Below are 23234 nucleotides of genomic sequence, written 5' to 3' on the forward strand. Positions count from 1 at the left end.
CGACTCCAGCAGCTGTTTTTCCAGCCTGTGATTTCTGTGCGTCAGCCAGAGCTGTTAAAGTGAAGGAGCAATTACATCTTGATGCAATGGCAGCGGTGAATCAGCGCAGCGCAGCGGGGAATAACAAGCACAGATTAAACCCACGTTTAAAGGAAAGCGGCTACTGACGGAGACGACCAAATTACAAAGAACACAACATGTTCCCTAAAAAGTGATTTAGTGAGTCGAGATCTTGCTCAGTGTCTAGATGTGACGGTCGGTTAACTTTACATGCATCGCAGATACTCCTGTCAACAAAAACATTTTCTGCACGAATGGTTACTACAGATTAGATTACAGCAGACGTGACACAGCAGGACTAAGTGGCGTTTTGCATGAAGGTCTGTTCCAAAACAAACGTTAGAGAAACCTGTTATGATTAGGGTTGGGAATCATTCAGGAATCAGATACTTGTTATAAAATAAAAATTTTTAATCCTCTTATCGATTCCTTTGTGTGCATTTTGATATGACTTTAAACCACTCAAGAGCAAGAAGACAAAACATGTGCACAGAAAGTCGCCTCTCATATTTAAAGGGTTAGTTCACCCTCAAATAAATAAAGACTTTTCAACAATATCTATATGGGCTGATTTCAAAACACCGCTTCATGAAGCATTATGAATCTTTTGTTTTGAATCAGTGATTCAGATCTCCTATCAAACGGCTAAACTGTTGAAATCACGTGACTGTGGCGCTCCGATTTACTGATTCGATTCGTAAAGCTCTGAAGCAGTGTTTTGAAATCGGCCCATATAGATATTGTTGAAAAGTATTTATTTTTTCATTTTTTTGGCACATAAAAAGTATTTTTGTCGCTTTATAATATTAAGATAGAACCACTGAACTCACATGAACTGTTTTAAATATGTTTTTAGTAGCTTGATGGACCTTTAAAGTTTGAATGGCTTCGCTCTCAATAGAGGCCTCACTGAGCCATCGGATTTCATCAACAATATCTTAATTTGTGTTCGGAAGATGAACGAAGGTCTTACGGCTGTAGAACGACATGAGGGTGAGTAATTAATGATATTATTTTCATTTTTGGGTGAACTAACCCGTTAATATGTGATACTGAGTTCTCTTCCACGTCTTTTTGAATTTGAATTGACAAATACACACAAAAATACGCCAAAATATCCTCATAAACACAGTCGATTATGTCTTAAGTGAATGTAAACAGTTGAGAAAAATGCATGTGTGTCAGTAGCCTATATTGGATCCGTGCAGCTCTTAAAGTGACAGCAGCCTAATATTCCTGCTGCCGTCTCTAATATTAATCAAACTATATATCAAAGTATATTTGTAATATTATTTTATTTATAATGTGTGGTGTTATTTTACATTTGATTACAGTTTCTGTTCCTGAATACTATCATATTTTAGTTCAGCTGAATTTATTCATGCGATTTCTAATTTGTTTATTTGATTTTTTATAATTAATGAGCATTTACTTGTCTTTAATACTGCTTTTTTAAACCATATAGGCAAAAGTTCATTGTGTAAGTGTTTTTAGCCTGTTGATTTTTGTTCATGGTATTCAGCTATAATTAAATGTTTTGCATTAAGACTTAATGTGCATCTCAATTCTCATACTTATGCACTATTCCATGACGTTTTTAAGTATAAATAGTGCAAGTAGTGTGTTCACACTCAAAATACCAAAAAGAAAAAGTACACTTTAAATACCTGGATGATGCACTAAATTAATGGGAAAAAAGTGTGGAATGTTGGACACTTCATGCACTCAACTATCACATAATTACGCCTTAATTAATTACGCATAATCACATCGCCTTAATTATGTAGTGGAGAGGGAGGGAGGATCAGACTCCATTGTTAAATGACAAAATAACTTTATACAATTCATGCACTACACTGATGAGTACATAGTGCATAAGTACATAGTGTGTCATTTGGGACGCAACTTAGATGAATGACATCTAAGTTTTTGTTTGCTTGTTTTTTAAATATGAACCAAACTAGTTGTTAACGACGTGTTTAAATGCGCATCAGAGATGTGCAAGAAATCACAAGGAAAGAGATATTCAGGCAAATTGCCAGATCTTGCTAGAAAAAAAAAAGTGAACAAGATCAAGGCTGTAATAAACTGAGATAAATCCAAAGCCTTATATTGAAAACAAGACTAAAAATATCACGTCCCACACCTGCATACTTTATTAACTGCATAAACTGGATCCTTTTATGAGCCGAGCTCAAACAACAAAGCCCAAAAATGCTTGTTATATGAGCTCGGCTCATAAAGTGATCCAGTTTATGCAGTTAATACAGTGTGCAGGTGTGAGTCGCAATATTTTGGTCTTATTTTCAGTATAAAGCATTATAATAAGTGGACATGGCAACATGTCAAGAGCAAGCCTTACAAAACACAGAAAAAAAAACACAACGCCTCTGTAGATGGTGGTTTAGTTAAAATGGCAGAACATAAATGTTTGGTCACTTTTATATTAATCAAAAATAGCAGATACAAACATGTGAGATATTGCTATGGTTACCAAGCTGTCAATCATTGCAGTTTCGGAAGTGAGTCATTTTCCGTAAACACATAGAACTCCTGAAACTTTACAGTGTGTATGTGGCCTATATTTAACTAAAACTACAACCATAAAAACATTTTCATCACTTGAAATAAATGTTAACTGAAATAAAATATTTTAAAAACCTTACACTTATTTTTTATCCAGCTGCCAAAGCAAGTTAAAGCAGTTGAGCCATTATCAGTCATTATCTACACAACAAGCTATATGTCAAACGGGTCAATGTTTGTCTAAACATGAAGCATTTTGTATTAACCTGCATGCAACATGATGTGTTGATGTGCAAGACATTCAGAGTGTCTTATTATTAGAGTTTATAAGGCTGATTGTGCACCGTTATCTGGTTTATCTGGTTAACTTTAAGGTTACTTCAGGCCATTTGCTTCTTAGGAAACTGCCAGTGCTCAGTGTTTGGCCATTGCTTTCTCAGACTTTTAGGCTGTAAAAATGAATGATTGCATAGAAAGCTCTTCAGAGGAACTAAGGCTGGGAAAGGGAAAGTGGCCGGTAAAGGATGTGGAGCCGGCAGGTCAGCGCTCAATGTGTGACACACAGGGAAACACACGTAGGGTCTTATCGGCCACAGCACATGGTGATCAGACATCGGCCTGCCAGGAAACAGGAAGTGCAAGGTTCTGAATGACAACAAACCAGTGAGAAATGTACGCAACAAACCTACCAATGCATTTTACTCAGGATGCTCTAGTTATCACCTTGATATTACAGAAATGACTCACACAAAAGTGAAATTATTTCATGTCATTCCAAGCCCATATGTTGTTATTGTTTCCTGTGAAACACAATCTTTACGCAGATCCGTACCATTACAATGTTCTTCCTCAGCATTTTTGTCCTGTTTACAAATTATCTAAACATTCCTAAATCAAGATCCATTCACTAGAGAAGCAAAACGACTGTTGCATTTTCTGAAAAAATGTATCAAAATTAAGTGAGTTTTTACTTAAAATCAAGATTTGATAATGGGGTTGGAAAAATAATCTTGTTTTTCCTTTGAATTAAGTTGTTTTTTTACCTACTTGGCAGGTTTTTTTTTTTCTTGTTTTAAGCATAATCTTAATTTTGAGTCAAGGAAATTTAATTTTGCTTCAAGTAAAAACAACAACAACAACAACAACAACAACAAAAAATGGATAAAAAATAAAAATAGGGCACAATGTACTGTTAATATGAAGGAAGAAAAAATTGAATTATGCATTAAATTATGTTATTCCCATAAACTTAACGGAAAATGTCCTGGCAGAAAATTACCAGAACCTTTCCCATTTTCTACAGATTTTATTTCTTACATTGTTGATTTATGAATGTTTAGATATTTGTATTGGAAAACAAGACAAAAATACAAAGTAAGAAGTCATTTTCTGCAGTGAAAAAACACCAAAAATCAACATAAAAGAGCTATATTTCTATTCACATGATAGTTTTATGTATGGAACAGGCTGAAATTTAAGTCATTATTCACAGCATGAGTTTCAAGCCTTCATTTTGATCTGTTCCTCACACAAACCTGCTGTACGGCTTCAAAAGACATGCAATTCTCCTTCTGTGATCCACAAAAAAACAACAATGAAATGACATGTGTGATTAAATAATATGAGAATTTTCACTTTTGTGTGAACTATCCCTTTAAGTAAAGCAGGCAGATATATAAGGAACAATGGTGAATTATTAGGAAATCCAAAACCTACAGTACAGCGAGTGCTGCTTTATCTGATGTACGAAATGTACGGCTGTGAAGAGGAATGCATGCCGTCTGAGTTTGTTTGGCAGTGATGTTGTGTAAAGAGGGTGTGGTGTGAACACTGACACAAACACACAGGAGGATTTCCACATCTGGTTGACGTTATAGTCGCCAGTGGTCGAGGGGGAAAAAAATGACATGGAACATGACGTCATGGGAAGCCATGCTGGAAAACAAAAAATTACGAAACACATCCTAGAAAGTCTTTGCTGAATCAAGAGAAAGGCCTCGTACAACCAGACACTGAAAGAAATGAACCGCAGTGAATGTGCAGCATGAACTTATTAATCAAATAAAGCTGAAAACCAGGCCCTCGCTTAATGAATAATGGCCTCTGCCACATTACAGTTCAAGTTCAAGCTGGTGCAATGGTATAAATGTGTCATAATATCTTGTAACTTTTAAACCGTGGTAGATAAATTTGCATGGAAATCAGTGGTAAGGACTGTTTTACATTATTTGAAATTGACAAAAGAAACATGGAGTATTATGAAAATAGCGTGACGTGTCCCAAACCAGTCAAGATGAGGAAAAACATGTTTTTAATTTTTTTATTGTTAACAATTTCCCATGCAACACAGCTCGTCCAATCAGAATTTAGAATCTGAACAACATAGGTTTTAGCATCCTCTGAGCTAGTTGTTCCTCAGTTTTCTTCTATTATCAGTCTCAATCTGACACAAACAATAATTTCTTCAGAAAGCAGAAATTCAGAGCGCACTCCGTGGTTTCGTAACAGATCGTTGACACAGAAAGACGAAGCCTCCCTCATTACACACATTCTGTGCATTAGAACTGACCTTTAAAGAGGAGTTCACACAACCATCAACCACTTCACATCCATATTATTTGACATGAGATACTTCTAAACTGCATTAAACAAACACTGCTGTCTGTACTTCTGCATTTCTACAGCAACTGAAATGTGATTTGTGCAAAAGAGTCCATGCAATAAAGAGATTTCACAGGGTGGAATCATGAATCACAGCCTGAAATCATGATAAATTATATTTTGGGATCCACTAACAATGGTTATCATGGGCACAAGCTGCTGTGCTGTTTAAATACGCAATAGGATGTGGATGACTTTAATAATCGTCTTGCTTGCCGTTGTTGAATCAGCAAAAAACTACATGGGAAAAGTCAAATCGAAAATCCCCTAAATCTGCTGATATCAGTTTCATAAAATATCACACATGAGTGATTGCATTGTTTTCTTGCATTTAACGTTTAATAAAACGACTGGTCACCTCCTTAAGTTCATAAAACTGCATTTATTCTCGCTGAGCTGAATGCTTTGAGTAGATAAAGTACATGCTGAGAGGGTTTACAGTTGTTATTCAATTTCAGGTTGCCTTTTTCATGGGTGGAGATCTGGAATAATTGGATACAGATGTCAGCCGCAGTGCTGTATCCTAGTAATATGTAATCAGGCAGAAACACAGGGAGTGAGAGCGTCCTTATCTCTAAGGAGGCACTTGTGGTTACGACGAGGACTGGCGACTCTATATGGTCCGTGACCTTCATCTGTAAAGTCCAAAAAGAAATACAGACAAAGAACAGCTCCAGATACTACAGTGAATGTGAAGGGTGGAGTCTTAAACTCCCACCGGCGGGAACCAACAGGAAGCAAGCAACATGACAAATCAATAGCACTGACTGGAATCTGAGTCCGTGTTCATCTCACAGGAGAGACGGGGAAGAAAAACAGCCGTTGCACAACACAGAAAACTGCCCGCTTACATAACCCATAATATGCATTCAGTTCCTCTACTGAGCCTGTAAAATTTGGGCCGTAATTGTAAGCCAGGGTAGCAATTAGCAGGAGAAAAGCCATCGGCTGGTGCACGACATGTAACAACGGTTCGTTTCTGTAGAGATTCATTAGAGATGAACTCGATGACCTGTGCTCGTTACAAGCTGCAGTTTATAACGGAGAGGTAAAAAACTAAAGAAATATGCCATTGTTTTCCAGCCGATATTCAAAATGCATCTCAATGTTCATGTATGTGCTCTAAAATTACTTTTTTCCCAAACAGAGGAATCATTTTTTGAACCTGCATATAGGCAAATATATTCAAAAATGTTTAATGCATTAAGTAAAATATTGCCTGTTTTCAAAGTTTTTTTTTTTTTTTTTTTTTTTTCACTAAATGAACAAGATTATATTTAATCATTTTCATTTGCAGCAATTTAATAATGCATATAAATAAATAAGCAATTTTAACTAGGTTATTTTTGTTAAAACATTTTAAAAGAAGTAAACTGTCACAGCAAACATTTTTGAATGATGATACAAACAAATCAATGAATCAGAGACTCGATTCACTGAAATTGATTCACATTAATGAATCAAACTTACTAACTCTAACATTATTTGTGCTACTTTAAATACAAAACTCTATCATAAACATTTATCTTAATGCCATCACAAGACAAAACATTAAAGTATTTTATAAATCGTAATGGCCAAATACAAAGTTGCAATATTCATGATGATGCTTCATGTTTTATTGCCAGCAAAATCACAGTGAATTTATCATAAATATTTAATATGAAATGCTATACTAACATGCTCTTAGAAGACAAGGATCACAAAATTAGTCTAATGATAAAGCCAGCTTAATTCACAGTGAATTTTTCATGCATATTCAATATATCCCCCTGCTTAAGTTGGAACAGGAAACATGTTGTTAAACTATGCTAGAGAAAGCAGAAATAAGTATGCAATAAATGCATAAATATTGACTAGATTCAGTACTTCTAGTGATAATGTGCACTAACTGAAGCATTAAATGAAACCATAAAAGATGCAAGAACAACAATCACATGAGCTTGTCTTCAGCACATGCTTCTCTCACCCATGTGAAAAGAGGAAAAAGAGAAGGCGTGTTCACTCAGCGCAGAGAGAAAGAGAGAGAGAGAAAGACAAACAAACTACGGACAGTGACCCGTTCAGTTAACCTGAAGCGGCACTTTTACACTAGCTCCAGCTGGGCTGTTTGGATTCACACACCATAGTTTGGAAAACTCCCAGGCTCACCTACGGCTTCTTCATCCTCCTCCTTCAGGACGTTGTTGTCATCTGTGTCTTCCTGAGCTGACTTTCTGCCATCATCCACGGGGACCACAGTGAAGTTGGTGGGCATTTTCTCACCATGTGTCTGTCTGCGAGACGTCTGACTTTCTCCTTATCTGTCTGTCTCACCCTCTGCCTCTCCTCCTCGGTGCTGGCTTGTTAGAGTTATGGTTCGAAGTTCTCAGTTGTGCTCCTATCTCTTTGACACCGGCTTTACCATGTGACCTGCTTGCCTCCCTATAAGGAGTTAGGAAAGCTCCGCCCTGTGGGTCGTCCTTAATACACACAAGAGCTGAATCTCCTCCTTTCTCCCCTGCGGCAGTATGAACCTCCGCAGACACAACAAGACACCAGATAAAAGGAAGCTATTGATTAAGAACCTCTTCAAGGGACTTCCTCCTGGTCAGCAGGGTTATAATCATTAACTAAAACTACACTAAACACAACTAAAACTTGTAATTTAAAATAAATGGTAACTGAAATAAAATAAAATAGGAATAATAGAATTAATTTCTTGTTGTATTCCTTTGGAATTTGAATAAATGTAAAATATAAAAAAGCTTAAACTTATTTCAAAAACCATCATACATTTCTCAGGATTCTATGATGAATATAAAGTTCAATGAAAAGCATTTATTTGAAGTAGAAATTACATAAATGTCTTTACTGTCACTTTTGGTCAATTTAATGCATCATTGCTGAATAAAAGTGTTAATTTCTTACTTACTGACCCCAAACTTTTGAACAGCACTGTATGTCACATTACAGATGTATAATATAGCTGCGAGCAGCAATTATCAAGCACTTTAAGTCCTTTAAGCAAGTGTGTAAAATGGTATTAGGTTTTATTTAGCAAGCCTGAAACCATCTCAATCATAGATGGAAAAGACTATAACAGGCAATATACCACATGAAATAAATGGTTTTTAACAGTTATCGAGGTTGAGTCAAAAACCTAGGATTAGTTTGCCAAAGTTTGTTTTTGACTTTGGGCCCTATCTTGCACCCAGCGCAATTGACTTTGTACACCAACGCATGTGTCATTCCTATTTTGCAGCCGCGCAAAGCGCGCTTTTCCCTCCACAGAAGCACGCCGCTAAACTAGTGAATGAACTTGCGCTCCCTGGGCGGTTCAGCGCAAAAAAGGAGGCGTGTTCCGGCGCAAACAATCCCTGGTGCTATTTTGCTGTTACATTAAACAATTGCGCCACTGATCAGAAAAAACCTAGTCTAAAGTCAGTGGCGCGTTGCGCGTTGTTCATTATGCTATTTTAAGGGCGCATGCTTGACCATAATGTATAGCGTGCACAACGCGCATACATTTTGCTCATGTAATCTACACAGATGCAACAGTTATTTTTGCAAATCATATGTTACACTAAAAAAATATTAACACATGAGATGACGGAAATCATTGTGGTGTGCCACGAAGATGTGAAAAAACCTGTTTAACCGATGCTATTTTGGGTGGGTTTCTCCCATCCCCATACAACACAACTTCTCTGTCTTTCACTGCTCTTACAAGAACATCAGTCTCCTCGGCTGTGAACCGCTCCTGGCGTGAGCCTGGTAAATACGCCATAATAATAGCAATCCATAATGGAACTTGCGCACCTGCTTTTAAAGGGAATGTTGGATGACGCTCTGATTGGTTTATTTCACGTTATGCCCAAACCCCACCTATGAATAATGAAGCTACTTCAGACCAACCCATTTTAGATTTGCGCCGGGCGCAAGAGCCATTTATCCCGCCGGGAAAATAGCAACAGCGCCGAGACCCGCCCACAAAGTTACTTGCGCTTCGCGCTTTGACACTTGCGTTTCAGATCGTTAAAATAGGGCCCATAATCTCCAAAATTAATGAACAATTTGACAGACAGCAGCAGTCCTAAAGGCAAAGTTACTCAGTATGATGAGTTCTACCATGTGGTCCTTTCAAATTTCTCACAGGCCGCTAGGTTTCTTTCTGATCGGCCTCTGTCAACCTTGTCTGATAAATGCTCAAACTTCATTGGCCGATGGCGGACATGTTTTTTTAATATACGTAAATGTCCTCATAGATACTGATGGCACCTCAGACAAAGACGCTTCATGCATGCCATTTTCAGATCAGTCGGACTAATGGTGAAAAGGTTATAGCCAATTACATGTATTTTCCTGTTATAGTGCCACCAAGTGGCCAGTTGCTGCATCCTTTTTCACACGGCCACAGAATGAACTCTTACATAGGTGTGCTGTGTTTTAGTGGCTTCACCCACTTCAGACATTTTGGCCCTTAGGGGCCGTGAATCTGAACATTTTTTCATAATTACTGACAATCAGACTCCAGAGAATCTTGCTATTTTGGTTGCCAAAAGTAGGTTTTTCAAAAAATCCAAAATACCTGATTGGCCTGATGGGGGAAAGTACGAAATGGCTCATAACTCCCAAACCAAAACTCTCAAAGTGTCTTATATCGTTGCAATCCTTGGCTCAAGATGGACAAAATGCATGGTGACATTGTAGATGGTGTGAGTACTACCAGCCCTCAAAGTTTCAAGTCCGAATTCATGGATGTAATATAGGGTACTGACAAATATCCTGTTTTCACCCACCTGTTTACATCCACTCAAGCCATACCGACTGTATTTACGTGAAATACTCCACACGATGGACATTTTGACAACAATTTGTGCATTTGACAATTCAGGCACAAGGAGAACTGATTGCGCGCTGTCTGAGAGAACTGGGATCGCGCAGGCGCTCTCTCTCTTTTTTATCATCAGTTCTCCTTGTGCCTGAATGGTCAAATGCACAAATTGTTGTCAAAATGTCTTTCACGGGTCTTTCACAAGTATTTCACATAAATAAAGTCGGAGAACGCTTCTGGTCTGTGTCATTCAGAGTGATTTGCATGCATTTTGCAATGTGTGGGTTGTCATCATTGATTTTGAAGTATTTCTGAGGCTGACATTTTTTCTGCTTCTGCCATCGGTGTCTCTGTGCATGGAAAGATTTGTCAGTTATGTCACGTGAGGTTTCAGACATTGGTATCGGGGGTATTTTTATGAGTACGAGTACAAGTACATGAGCTCGGTGTCAGGCCCGATACTGGCATCGGTATCGGTGCATCCCTAGAATAAAGTATTTTAACATCAAAGCAACGATTCAAGGCATGTTACTGTAAACACATTTGTGACACCTGACCTGACTGAATAATGCATGATTAAACACACTCGCCCATAGGCACAATGCAAACACAAGGCCAAAGGTACAGCAACCTGTCATTAAAGCAGCCAAACAGCATAGCTCTGTGGTTCGACAGGGTAATTTGTTTTAAGTTTCGCTTATTCCACACAAACAATATGAGACCTGACATTCTTTACGGTGGGATCATTTGGCTGTAAGAGTTGTCGAGCTTCACAAGTCATGAGCTGTTTTGTCTTCATGACCCTTGACATGCAGTTCAGTGCAGTATGAAGACAAGCCTGCACTGGTTGTGTGATAACTTCTAGATTTACATCTAACAGAGTTTTACATTTAGAAAAGAAAATGAAATGTTTGCAGCACAGAAGAAAATTCAGTCAAATCTACCAAATCTGAAACCAGAATAATGGTTTGCTGTAAACAGCTCATCTCATCGTTTCGCTTGCTTTTGTTGCTGTTGTTGATGTGAAATTCTTCAGCTGTGTTACACAACAGAGATGCTGTTTTTGGCAAGATGATTTGTGGAATCAGGAAAACCTGCAGCATTCTTAAATGTGATTCATGCTGGAGTTACTGTGGAAATAATATACTTTATTAAAAGAATATACTTAAGTGTGAACTGACTCTAATGTTTTCAGACACTCAATTTCAATTAAATTAATATATATTATAGAGACAAAACGGGGTAGAAACAAAATGTTCCTCCGATTCCTTGGCTCAAGACGATTCGATTGCACCCTATGAGTCATGAAAATTTCTGTTGCTCTGATTATCACGAAAATTGAACCAGATCATCTTCAGACCATGCCAACAAAATATTGCGGAATTCAAGTTTGATTTGTCAAACCATTTTCCGAATAACTCACGAACGAATTTTACGTAGCGCTTGCGCAATTAGATGTAAGGCTGTATCTCCACAACGCTTTATCATATTCAGACCAAACTTGGTCCATGTCATAACAAGCATGACCTGAGGTTACATGCGATGTTTTGCAGCAGCGCCACCTACTGGTCCGGAGATATGAAAAATCATAAAAGTCTTGTTAGATTCGGGGCATCATGCCATGTCGAATGATATGCAATTTTCTCATATTGCCCATTTTGAATTTTCAAGTAAAATGCAGTATTTTATGAACATATGAACGGAACATTGTGAAACTCAGTATGGGTCATCGGCACAATGCCCTGAAGGAGTCTGAGAAGTTTCGAACCAAAAAATAAAAATTTTTATTATATATAACTTTGGATGTGGTTGACTTATTTTCATGGGAGCCATCTCTTTGGATTCCTGAATCCTTGCCAAGTCCAACGATACCAAACATGCAAGGTTTCACCTTCCAACGATGTGATGCAGCATTTAAACAACATTCGCGAATATCTTAGAAACCATTAGTCCGATCGAGACGAAACCACTGTCAAAAATAATCAAAAATAGGTCGTTGACTATACGCGAATGGCCAAATGTCAAAATTTTGATGCTAAATGGCAAAAAAAATGCAATCAAAGTCAGGTGTGAGTAATTTTTTATGTGTTCATACTAGGCTTGCAACGGTAGTCTGCGTTACCGGTGTTCAGTTGCAACACCGTTTTCATCACTTGCCCACCACAGCACCGCGGCAAATTGTTACAGTTTAACGCATATTTAAAGCAATTAACGCAGTATCCATTTTTCTGCATTATATTATCAAGCTCTTATTCATGCAAATGCTTTTAAACCATCCATGACACAAAGCACACCAGTATTGAGTTCTCTTCCGCACTTGAACGAGCCATAACATACACAAATTATGCCAAAATGTTCAATTTGTCGAGTATCCTCATAAAAGCAGTTTTAAATGAGTTAAATATGTCTTAAATTAAATGTAAAGATTTGTGAGAAAATGGAAAGCGTGTCAGATCCGTATCGTGTGTAGCAGCAGCAGATCTTAAAGTGTCATTATGTTAATCAAAGAACAAAGCTAAGCGAGAGCTTACCTTTGTTCTTTGAGAACTAAAACATTATGTTCCTTATTTATTTGGTTCCACAGTTTGATTTTCAGTTTTTTTATATAAACGTTGTGTAAGTTAACGTATTTGTTATTATTAGGCCTAGCATGGTGTATTCTTATTCGTTTTGTTAATAAACGTTCTCTGTTTAATATAAGTGAGTTTGTCGTTGTCGTTGTACTGTTTTGTTGTTGTGTTTTTCAGTAAGAATAATAACCCACCATCCAAGCAATTGCTGCAAATTTGAAAGTGAAAGTAAAATGTAAACAGCCACACCGGCATTCATAAGCAATTTAAAAAAATAAAAAAGAGGTGGAGGCCCCCGGTGACACCGGTATTACTGGTGTTGTCACATGTCGATTGAAAATTTTCTCACAGTCACATCCCTACTTCATACATTTAGATGTCTATAACTCCTAAACTAAATGAGGAGTTATAATCACCAAATTTGACACGCTTATATATGGTGGCACTGTGAGGACACACACACACTTGTTGGCGCTATAATTGAACAAATCATGAAATTGGCTTTAACTACAGTACTGTTGGTCTGATTGACTTCAAAATTACATGCAATGTCTTTGCCTCAGTTGCTATCATAGTTCATTATAAAATTGTAGGTCTGCTGTTTGCTTCAGTTGGGTTTGACCCCTTAATTGCAGCTTGCAGCTATATTTTCATAATTACTTCTATTGTCTTTAAAATATGTTTACTGTGGGATGAACTAACTAAAATATACTTTCATTTTTTTCATTTCAATGGTGGATCAGCTCACTTTATAAAGTACATCTTTCCTCAACATGACACATGATTTGAGCAATCATTGATGTCTGAAGCACAGACGCCGCGGGACTCAAACACTGAAGCTATAAAAGATTAGCAAAGAGGAAGTCGGCACAGATATCATAATGTGATTTATTCCACATTCCTCATGATCAACATGACATGAGCACCATTAAGTCCTCATGGAAAGACCAAAAGGCTCCAGTTTAATATGCTAGAGCACTTGTGAAGTAACACACACACAAAGGATGCAGTGATGGTGTGCAGGGTGTTCTGGGAGTCGAGCACTTCAGATTGAATTACACTGCAGTGCTCAGAACAGACAGACTCAAGAACACAAACGGCCCGCTGGAGGATTCAACGGTCAAACTGACCAGGTCATAGTGATAAAAATAACATGCGCTGACTAATGGACCAAAAGCACCGGGATTCTGGGACATACTGATGCTGTTTATTTTTGCATTATTGCACAACACTCAATTTAACCTTCAGTTAGTAAAAGCCCCTAAAAATGCATTACTGCATAAATTCTTGTTTGTTTGTTTGTTTGTTTGTTTTTTTAATGGAATTTTTGCAGGAATATTGCTGTATTTATTTTAAATTATTTATCCGTGCACATTATTATTGTTTTAAATTCATGTCCCTTGTAATCTTGATTCAGAATAACTTCCCCTTTCTCCTGCAGTGACATCTCTTCTCTTCTCTGATGACGAGGGCGGGGCAACCTGTCACTCACATGAAATCCACCAATAGCAAACCACAGCCATCCAATCAATTCCCGACAGACAAAAACAAGCCCCACCCTACATTTGTTCTTGCTCCAGAAGGTGTTTCACTTGATCCAGAAGGAAAGGTCACAGCAGTTGCGTCCGATGTGGACACTGTGAACTGCAAGTTGTTTATTGTACCATTTGAGAATTGGAAAATGTGCAGATATGAATATTGACAGTTGTTCAATTTCAGCAAAAGGAGCTGAATGCATAACAGCTGAATGGTGAAAGAGTTTTGCTCAGTTATCTCCATAAGGAATTTCCAATTATGATGGACTTTGTTTTCCTATTTATGTCCATCTGTCACAGCTATCTTCAAGGACTTAAAACCAAAAATGTTATCTTGTCCTAAAGTTAAAGTTTCATAACATACTAGACAGAGTATGGAAAAAGTTTTACAGAATAAATGACAGAAATGCTGTTATTAGTCATTATTTAGGCAAATTACCAATATTGCATGACTATTATATACCACATAAATGAAAATATGCCATCCATGGTGCGCACAGACCTATTCTTCTCATCTGTTCTTGATAGGCTTCCCCAGGAATGACTAAAGACCAATAGGAAAATATAAAAGCCGCCAGGAATTTCTTCTAATGAATTGGTTCCACCTGTGCAACGACCTTTAAATGGCAAAATGCCCAAAGTGTTTGGACTTACTGAGCAGTGCAAACTACAGGACGCACATTTTTAAAAGGAAACTTACTTCCTCCAACTGGCTAATCCAAGACGCAGTCGTTCTGGCAGGTAAGATCAACCATAGTCTCGCGAAATCAAATCCGGTTAGAAACATCCAGCTGAGCTCATTTATGAAGCTGGAATTGTTTAGGCCGGTCTCATTTCCTGCACTTTGAAAGCTGGACTGCATCTAAAAGCTTAGTGACGCATAAAGCAATTAATAAATAAACTATAAAAACTTGCAAGTCTAAAACAATCACAAATGTACAATACAAACTCCGACAATTGTGAAAGATTCTGGTTTGAGGGGTCAAACGGGTTAATTGTGGGTCACAGTGGTGGTCAGGACAGTTATCTAATGTGGAATAAAATAGCCAGAAACAGTCAATTTGCAAGTGCAGTACCAATGTGAGCCTTCTGTAAACACAAAGAGTGTTACTATAAGAAGCTTCAGTTGGTTAAAGTTGAAGTAACAAGTGTAACTGAGTATTTAAAGCATCAGGAAGAAATGTGCTGCCACCTGCTGATTATCTTTGGTAAAGCAAGCAAGACAAATCTAAGCATCTTTCAAAAGAATTTCTGTATGAAATTCTGTGCTTGTTTGACATGACAGTTCAGTCCGACTGATGATTTTACACTGATCATGCTAACGAAACAACAGTGTGGAGTGAGACCGCAAAATGCACTAGAGAAACCTTTTCCTGGCATCATGACATCTACAAACCCAACTTTCCACATGCTGACAAGTTTTTACACAAAGATTCTTTAGGCCTGCAGTAATATTTCCATGCTACATTTATAGAGTAAACAAGCAGACTCATTTGTCCCAGTTTAGACCCTGAAGGAGAACTAAACCAATTTAGTTATGCATCATCTTGTGGTTGACTAATATGGGGCTTTTTACAAATGTTGGTTATGTATGAATGACAAAACCGGATGAGTAGGTGACAATGTTATTATTATTAACTAAAACTTAAACCATAAAAAACTATTTTGTTACTTGAACCATGAATATGCAAATTAGCTCCGCCTCCAGTCAATCACACCAGCTCTGACTACATGATTCACTCGCTCAACTCTAGGAAACATGACACATGCAAGTGGAAATATTGGTTTAATTTAGCCATTAATGTTTGAAACAGAAACTGATTCAGAAGAAGAGGAAGAGAGATTATACAGGCTCATCTAAAAGTCGATGAATCAGAATGGTAAAGTGTTTATTCATGTAGTGTTGGACACATATCAGTAATTAATATGATTAGCCTTTGGCTTGATTGTTTTATCAAACAGCTAATAATGTGCTGCTAATGTTACTTAAACCATGTTTCTGTTCACCATCTCAGAGTCAGACAGCTGCCTTCCAAACATCAAGATCCTTATGATGATTATCGATGGGATTGGTTACTTGTTTGTGACGGTAGGAAGCATGGGGAATTTTTGAGACTATCTTTGGTACACTGAAGTTTTAAGAAGAAAATACTCAGGGACAGTGTTGATTGATGAATGGTTTATCTTTAAGGGGACCAATATTGCCCCTTTTCACAAGATGTAATATAAGTCTCTGGTGTCTCCAGAATGTGTCTGTGAAGTTTCAGCTCAAAATACCCCACAAATCATTTATTATAGCTTGATAAATTTGCCCCTAATTGGATGTGAGCGAAAACACACAGTTTTTGGGTGTGTCCCTTTAAATGCAAATGAGCTGCTGCTCCCCGCCCCCTTTCCAGAAGAGGGCGGAGTTTTAACAGCTCAAAAACAACAAAGCTGGAGAATCTCACGCAGCCAAAATGAGGATTGTCAGTAACGGTGTTCAGCCTTACATTGTTCAAACCAGAGTCGACACTGATGGAGAGACTCAGGAAGAAGTTACAACTTTTAGACGTTTCTGAATGGTTAGTGGATAAATTTATGTAGTTGCTGTGGAGTTGATTCAACTCATCCACTAGCATGTGCCGTCATGTTCATCTTTTGTGTTGAATTGACCCTCGTTTGTGAAGCAGTCCGGCGTAAAATGACGGCATGACAACAACACTCTACTACAACAACTCTTCCTCTTCTCTAAAGCAGCCCAACATGGCCCCGCCCCCTTTGTTGTGTGTTCTCGGGGGCGGGGTTTATGTAAATTATGGGGTTAGTGATGTCACTAACCCAGGAAGAAGCTTGTTGTAGTCCCTACAAGCCGTTTGTTGTAGTCCTTAAAAAGTGATTTCTGTAAAAGAACTTTGAACTTTGAGCGTCGTAACTTTGCAGATGTTGTTTATGCTCAAACAGCAACATTACACACTAACTAAAGTTAAAAAAGTGAAATCATAATCAACCACCCTTATTAAAAACACCACATAGATATATAAATGACATTAAAAACTTGATTTTCACCACAGATGGTCTTTAAACTGGTCTATATCTCACTAGTTGAATCTGATCCAGACTAACTGTAACTAAAAGCACAAGTTCACACACACAGATTGCATGTCTGTTACAGCAGAATTTCACCCCCATCCAGTGCATGTCACTGTTTCTAAAACTTGACTTGACTGTACGAGAGTGGAAACGTTACAGGGAACCTAAAAACAGATACCAGAGTGATTGCAAAATGTCACGCCATAGCGGCAAGACACGCGAGGAATCTGCACTAATCCATTTGGCACATATAAAATAATTACTGTAAATGACTTTCAACACGTTACAGTAAACAGCTGGAGATGAACCGAGGTTCGTTGGTTCTAAAACGAAGCGGCTGTAAGCAGGTGATGACAGATGCTCAGGCGTTCTGGCAGAGACGCCCATCTCAAATGTCAGAGCAGATGCCCTGTTCTCCTTCAGCTGTCCGTCACACACGACAATATCAGGTGACACCTTTTTTGGCTCCTCTGCAGCACAAGACAAATATCCAGAGAATTCTAGATTAACTAATAGCGTCGTTTGATCCTGGTGACCGTGAGAAGGTCCTGAAATGGGAGCTCAAGCCAAACGCAAGGCCAACAAAACCCCCCATGGTGCCAGCAGCTCAGTTTAGCTAAATGATTGTGAGGGTTTATCACCTTAGATTTTATTAGACAGACATGACAGCAGCCACCAGACACCAGAAATCTGTTCCTGGTATGAACGCCCCAGACAGTCCTGTATTTGAGAAAAGGACACATTTAAAGAAAAAGTTCTGCAAAATATGTAAATTCTGTCATTATTATTCACCTTCATGCCCTTTCAAACCAGTAAGTCTTTATTATTTTTTTCTCTAGAACATTAAAAAGTTTTTCTATTCAATTACAGACAGTATTAATCTCCAAAACTGAAAAAAAAAAGAAGAAAAAAAAAAAAGATTCCCATCGGAAAAAAATGTGTTCCAAAAATGTTACATTTCCCACATATGAAAACATTATTTCAGAATGTTCTCTGAACTTTCAAAGCATCCAGCTGTTAAAAGTTTCTTGGTTACACAGAAAACATTAAGGGAACATTCTATTTTATCATTTTGCAAACATTATGGGAACGTTACTTTTAAAAGTTCTCTGAATGTTCTGAAACAAGTAACGTTTAAAAAATGTTCTACAAACATCCATCTAAAACATTTCAGAAAAAAAAGTTCCACAAATGATGTGTAAATGAAGTTTCTGTGCTAACGTTAATGTATTAAATCTTCAAGTGAACATTCTATTAAAGTTACTGGAACGTTTGCTCATAACTTCAACGGAACCTTACTAGAACGTTAGCCAAAGTTCTGTGAACATTCCCTTTTGGCTGGTTAAATGCAGTCCATATACACTTTATGCATTATATTTTTGTTCTTAAAGGATTAGTTCACCCAAAAATGAAAGACATTTTGAAGAACCCGAGTAACCAAACAGTTGATTAACCCCACTGACTTCCATAATATGGAAAAAATTACTATGGATGCCAATGTGGACCATCAACTGTTTGGTTACCGACATTCTTCAAAATATCTTATTTTGTGTTCTTGATAAAAAAGACACTCATACAGGTTTGGAAGAATTTCACTGTGAGTAAATGTGTTTTGGGTGAACTATCACTTTAAATCATATGATAGTTTTGTCTGATAAGAAAAATATCAAACCTTATTAGTATATGCGCATATTTAAACTTGCTGCATCGTGATTGGATAATTAGTGTAAAACATTCTACCTAACACCTAATAAAATTAAGTCATACAGGTTTGGAAAGACATTTGATTATATGACAACTCTTTGAGTGAATTATTCCTTTAAACGTTGACCTGCCCTCGGTTCTTCATGCATGTCTCCCAAACACAAACACAGATATAACACCAAACTGATTCTGACGGCCAAAGTTTATTTAGCATTAAGAGACCACCTGCTACTTTCAACGCCTGAGCAATGTTTGAGAGACAGAGCGCGATGACATGAAAAACAAGAGTCGTGAGCCAAGAGCACACTGTTCTTTAGCACGGGGCTGGTGGGAATGGAAACTCCATACAGAGGATAACGGACAGGAAGTTTCTCACTCATAATCAACACAGATCGGGTGAGATGAGTCATGCAGCGATTGGCATTAATGCATCACTGTGTCTGAAATAGCATACTGTTCTGAAACTCACTTTGTGACCATTAAAAAGAAGTATGAATGTGTAAAGTATGAATTCAGACATGATATCTGCCATGTTGTCATGTGACCATTGGTGTCAGTTGCCATTCACAAATCCTCTGCCATGGCATAATAGGATAATAAAATGTCCAACGTACGCACACTTCAGAATCTTGACACAAGTAGTTGGTCATCCAGGTGCTTTCCGCCTACTGTTTTATGAATACTATGAATTCGGACATATTACTTGTCTCACATACTGTTTTTCGCCTACTATATAGTATAAAAGTAGTCATATTCAGACACAGCACATGTCACATGACCTCCAAATCCCCCTACCCTCAGGTGAGGATAGAGTCTATGGACAAAAAATGTGTAAATAGTAGTTCTAGCATCAAAGTCAGCAATCTCTGATAGCGTGTAGCAAGCCACAGATGTTTTTTTTGCATATTTATGATGGACTACAATTATTCATAATCATTTGCTGTGGTTTTTGTCACCAAAGATAACCCAATAAAGCAAAAAGACTCTGCTCCAACCTAAAAACTCCCATGATTTCACGCTCCATCACTACATCATCAAGCTACATCTTTGTTATTGATTTGAATAAGCGACCTCTAGTGGTGAAACTTACATTCTGTGCCTTTAAATTCTACTCAACTTTGCCATTATTAAGTGAAATAGTCTATTTTTAACAATTTTTGCTGATATTTTGCAGTATTGCATAAAATACAAGTATATACATTTATAATTATCATTCATTGCAGTGCATTCTGGGATTGCTGTGCTAGGTAATGCAGGCTGTGTCAGTGCAGGTGTCAAAGAATTTGACACAAGTAAGGTATGTTAAAAACTGGTTTATTATTGTTAAATAAACTAAAACGATAAAAAAAAAACATTTTCATAACTTGAAATAAAATTATATATATATATATATATATATATATATATATATATATATATATATATATATATATATATAATTCATAACTCATTTTATTTTAGCTAGTTGCCTAGGCAAAGTTTCTCATTTTTGTTTAGTTTATATGAAATACAAATTAATAAAATCTATATAGACATATTTAAAAAACAAAAACTAATAAAAATGGTGAGGACACAACAAAATGACTGAATCTTTAACTAAAAATCTAATGCAAATGGAAAATATAAAAAAGAAAACATTCAAAATATTTATAAAAAAATATATATAAATCATACTACAATAACAGTATAACTTTGTTTCTTATGTCTGTAGCATCCCATGATGCTTTCATTCAAATGTGGTCTAGGTAAGCAGTTCACTAGCGTAAACAAACCATCCATCTGAACAAGGGCACAGAGTCACATGACTGTCATCTTATGATGCCAATTAGAGCGATAAAATTACAAATGACTCATGAACTCTAAAGCTAATTACTGCTGTCCAGACAGACAGAAACAAACGGGATGGCATGCATCATATTTATATGCTAGAAGAAGAGAAAGAAAAAGTGTTTTGATAACTGGAAACACAGAAACACACACCACTGTTGTTATGATTGTGGGGATAAACAGCCAACACAAATAGGACGGTGTTGCTAGAGTCAGCTGTTCACAGTGTCCTGACGGAGAAATGCGCCAAATAAAAATTCCCTCTTCTCTTTTTCATCCACCCTGACCCTGACTGAAGACCACCCTCCAACACACGGCCTCCAGCCTCTGGGATCCGACCGTAGAAACACATCAGACATGGTAACTTCCATTAAACAGCAGAAAGTGAACATGTTTGCATCCAAGCCCTACTGAGGTCAATTCTAATATCATCATGAAGTGACCTTTCAGTAACAATATACAGCATGAGCCCACACAGACACATAAAAGTTAAGCAATCGTCTCAGATCACTCATGAAATGTGTGGTTTGAAAAGTACACTGCATTTTTGTTGACTCAGCACTGTGTTTCTGCTAAAATGTCATGTGATCTTTACTAATAAGTGTACGGTATCATATGGCATATGAAACTCCTTAAACAGCAACTATTCCAGGTTAAATACTTTCAATTTGCTTGTTTTGTTGTTGTTTGGACCAGAAGTCATCTTTTTTTGCGAACCAAATACTCTGCATTCAAGAGTACATTTAATCAAACATGTGAGTAAAAATGTAATTGTACAGATAAACAGTTGTATAGTATGTGTAGCTTTTCAAGCTTCAATTTTTAGATATTTCCAAACATGTTTTAAAGTCAAATTTAAATTGTTGACTTTTTTTTTCATTCCACTTGACTATATGAATATAATACAAAGCAATAAAAATAATTAAATATAAATATTTGATTTTGATTTTCAGTTCCTACAAAAGTAAATAACAAAACTAGCTTTTATTCATAAACATTTTTAGTTCTCTCCAAGAAAATACTTTAGATTTGTACCTCTGTTTGGACATTGTGAGTGCAAAGACTTTTGCATTAAGTCCATACAGTAAGTGTCAATGCTTTTTGTTTTCACAAACTGTGGGAGTCTAAATTATTATCTGTGGTAATCAACAATATGCCCATTTGTATTCAATAGGGGTGTAACAATAATCGCAATTCAAAAATGCAACAATATGTATTGTGGATAGTGAAAATATATATTGTGTATAGTTCACCAAAAATGAAAAGTACTGTGTGAGAAAAATTCAAGTTTACAGATTAAACTACTATATATAATATTGCATATAATGTATAATAATTCAATAGGGGAATATTTGATAATGCCAAATGTCTTATGTTACCAGTAAAAAGTTGCACGCATTATTTTAAATATATCTAGTCAGTGACAGACTGCAAGCATATTCATCTGAAATAATTCTGTATTTTCAGCTTCAGAAGACAATATCATCATTGTCCTGTGCATTGGATTACAAGCACCAAGTCCAAAACTACTAATTTCCACACCTAGTATAATACCAAATTTAGCATTATAATTAATAGTGCATTTCTTGTTACAGTTTATTGCAATAATATTGTGAGTTCAGTATCGTGATATGAGGGCATTGTTACACCCCTAGTATTTAACTTGGAACATTTCTTTAATTCCCCAGAAAAATGCAATGTATATTTGGTTGCATTTTGGTTTTCAATTAGAAAAACTGCAATACGCTTCCAAAATGAAAACCCACCCATCATGACATACACTAGACTGCATAGTTTGGGAACAAAGCCGTTGCATTGGGTTGGGTTCTGAATGGCCTTATTTAGTAATATTCTGGGTCTGTAAGACCTCAAAATTGCTTAATGCCCGGGAGGAACTTTGTGCTCAGCATTGTTCTAGGTCTGGGAGTGAAGGCTATAAGATCATCAACACATATATGAATAGAGATGTTCTTGACTCCCATAATGAGTGTAACCCAATCCACCGCTCCCCCAGCTCAATCATCTGGAAGATGACTCCCATTTACACTTCTCCAAAGGCGAGACGCTTTACACGCCAGCAAATTAAACTAATGTATCTGATCATGCTCTCAGGATCATCTCAATGACAGAAGCATCACAAAACTTTCCCTTTGCTCTTTATATGATTAACACCGAGCCAAACTCTTAAAACTAAACGATGAGCTGCATATTCAATTCTCCAGATCACCTGGACTTCAGCAGAAGATCATCTCTCACAATTACTCTACTCTAGACTTCTTTATAGACTATGTGACTGGTGCTGAAGTATAATCAAAGGCACTTTGGCTTTAAGAGGCCTTTGAAATATAATTAAGGGCCAATTGTAAGCTTTCATTTCCATCAAAGATAAAGACCGAGACCAGCATTAAATTAATGTGGTTGTTTGGTTCCAATATCCACAGGGACACTAAATAAATGTCATTT

General features: G+C 37.0%; 1 protein-coding gene and 1 long non-coding RNA gene across 9 annotated transcripts in view; both read right to left on the bottom strand.

The window, feature by feature from the left end:
- Positions 1-23234, bottom strand: part of LOC137014248 (uncharacterized) — a 439549-nt gene that overhangs the window by 133908 nt on the left and 282407 nt on the right. The window lies entirely within an intron of this gene.
- The window catches only part of slc12a7b (solute carrier family 12 member 7b), a 69125-nt gene that overhangs the window by 42773 nt on the left and 3118 nt on the right, over positions 1-23234 (bottom strand). Inside the window, exon 1 of one of the 7 annotated variants that reach the window (XM_067378574.1) lies at positions 7372-7740. The exons of 4 other annotated variants lie outside the window; for them this stretch is intronic. In XM_067378574.1, coding sequence (XP_067234675.1) covers positions 7372-7504 — 133 coding nt within the window. In that variant the 5' untranslated portion in view covers positions 7505-7740. Of the gene's footprint in view, positions 1-7371; positions 7741-23234 lie in introns of those variants that run through there. 2 more of the 7 variants (XM_067378575.1, XM_067378578.1) reach the window with 2 other exon arrangements.

The sequence above is a fragment of the Chanodichthys erythropterus genome, chromosome 23 (assembly GCF_024489055.1).
Source record: "Chanodichthys erythropterus isolate Z2021 chromosome 23, ASM2448905v1, whole genome shotgun sequence".
In the NCBI taxonomy this organism is placed as follows: Eukaryota; Metazoa; Chordata; class Actinopteri; order Cypriniformes; family Xenocyprididae; genus Chanodichthys; species Chanodichthys erythropterus.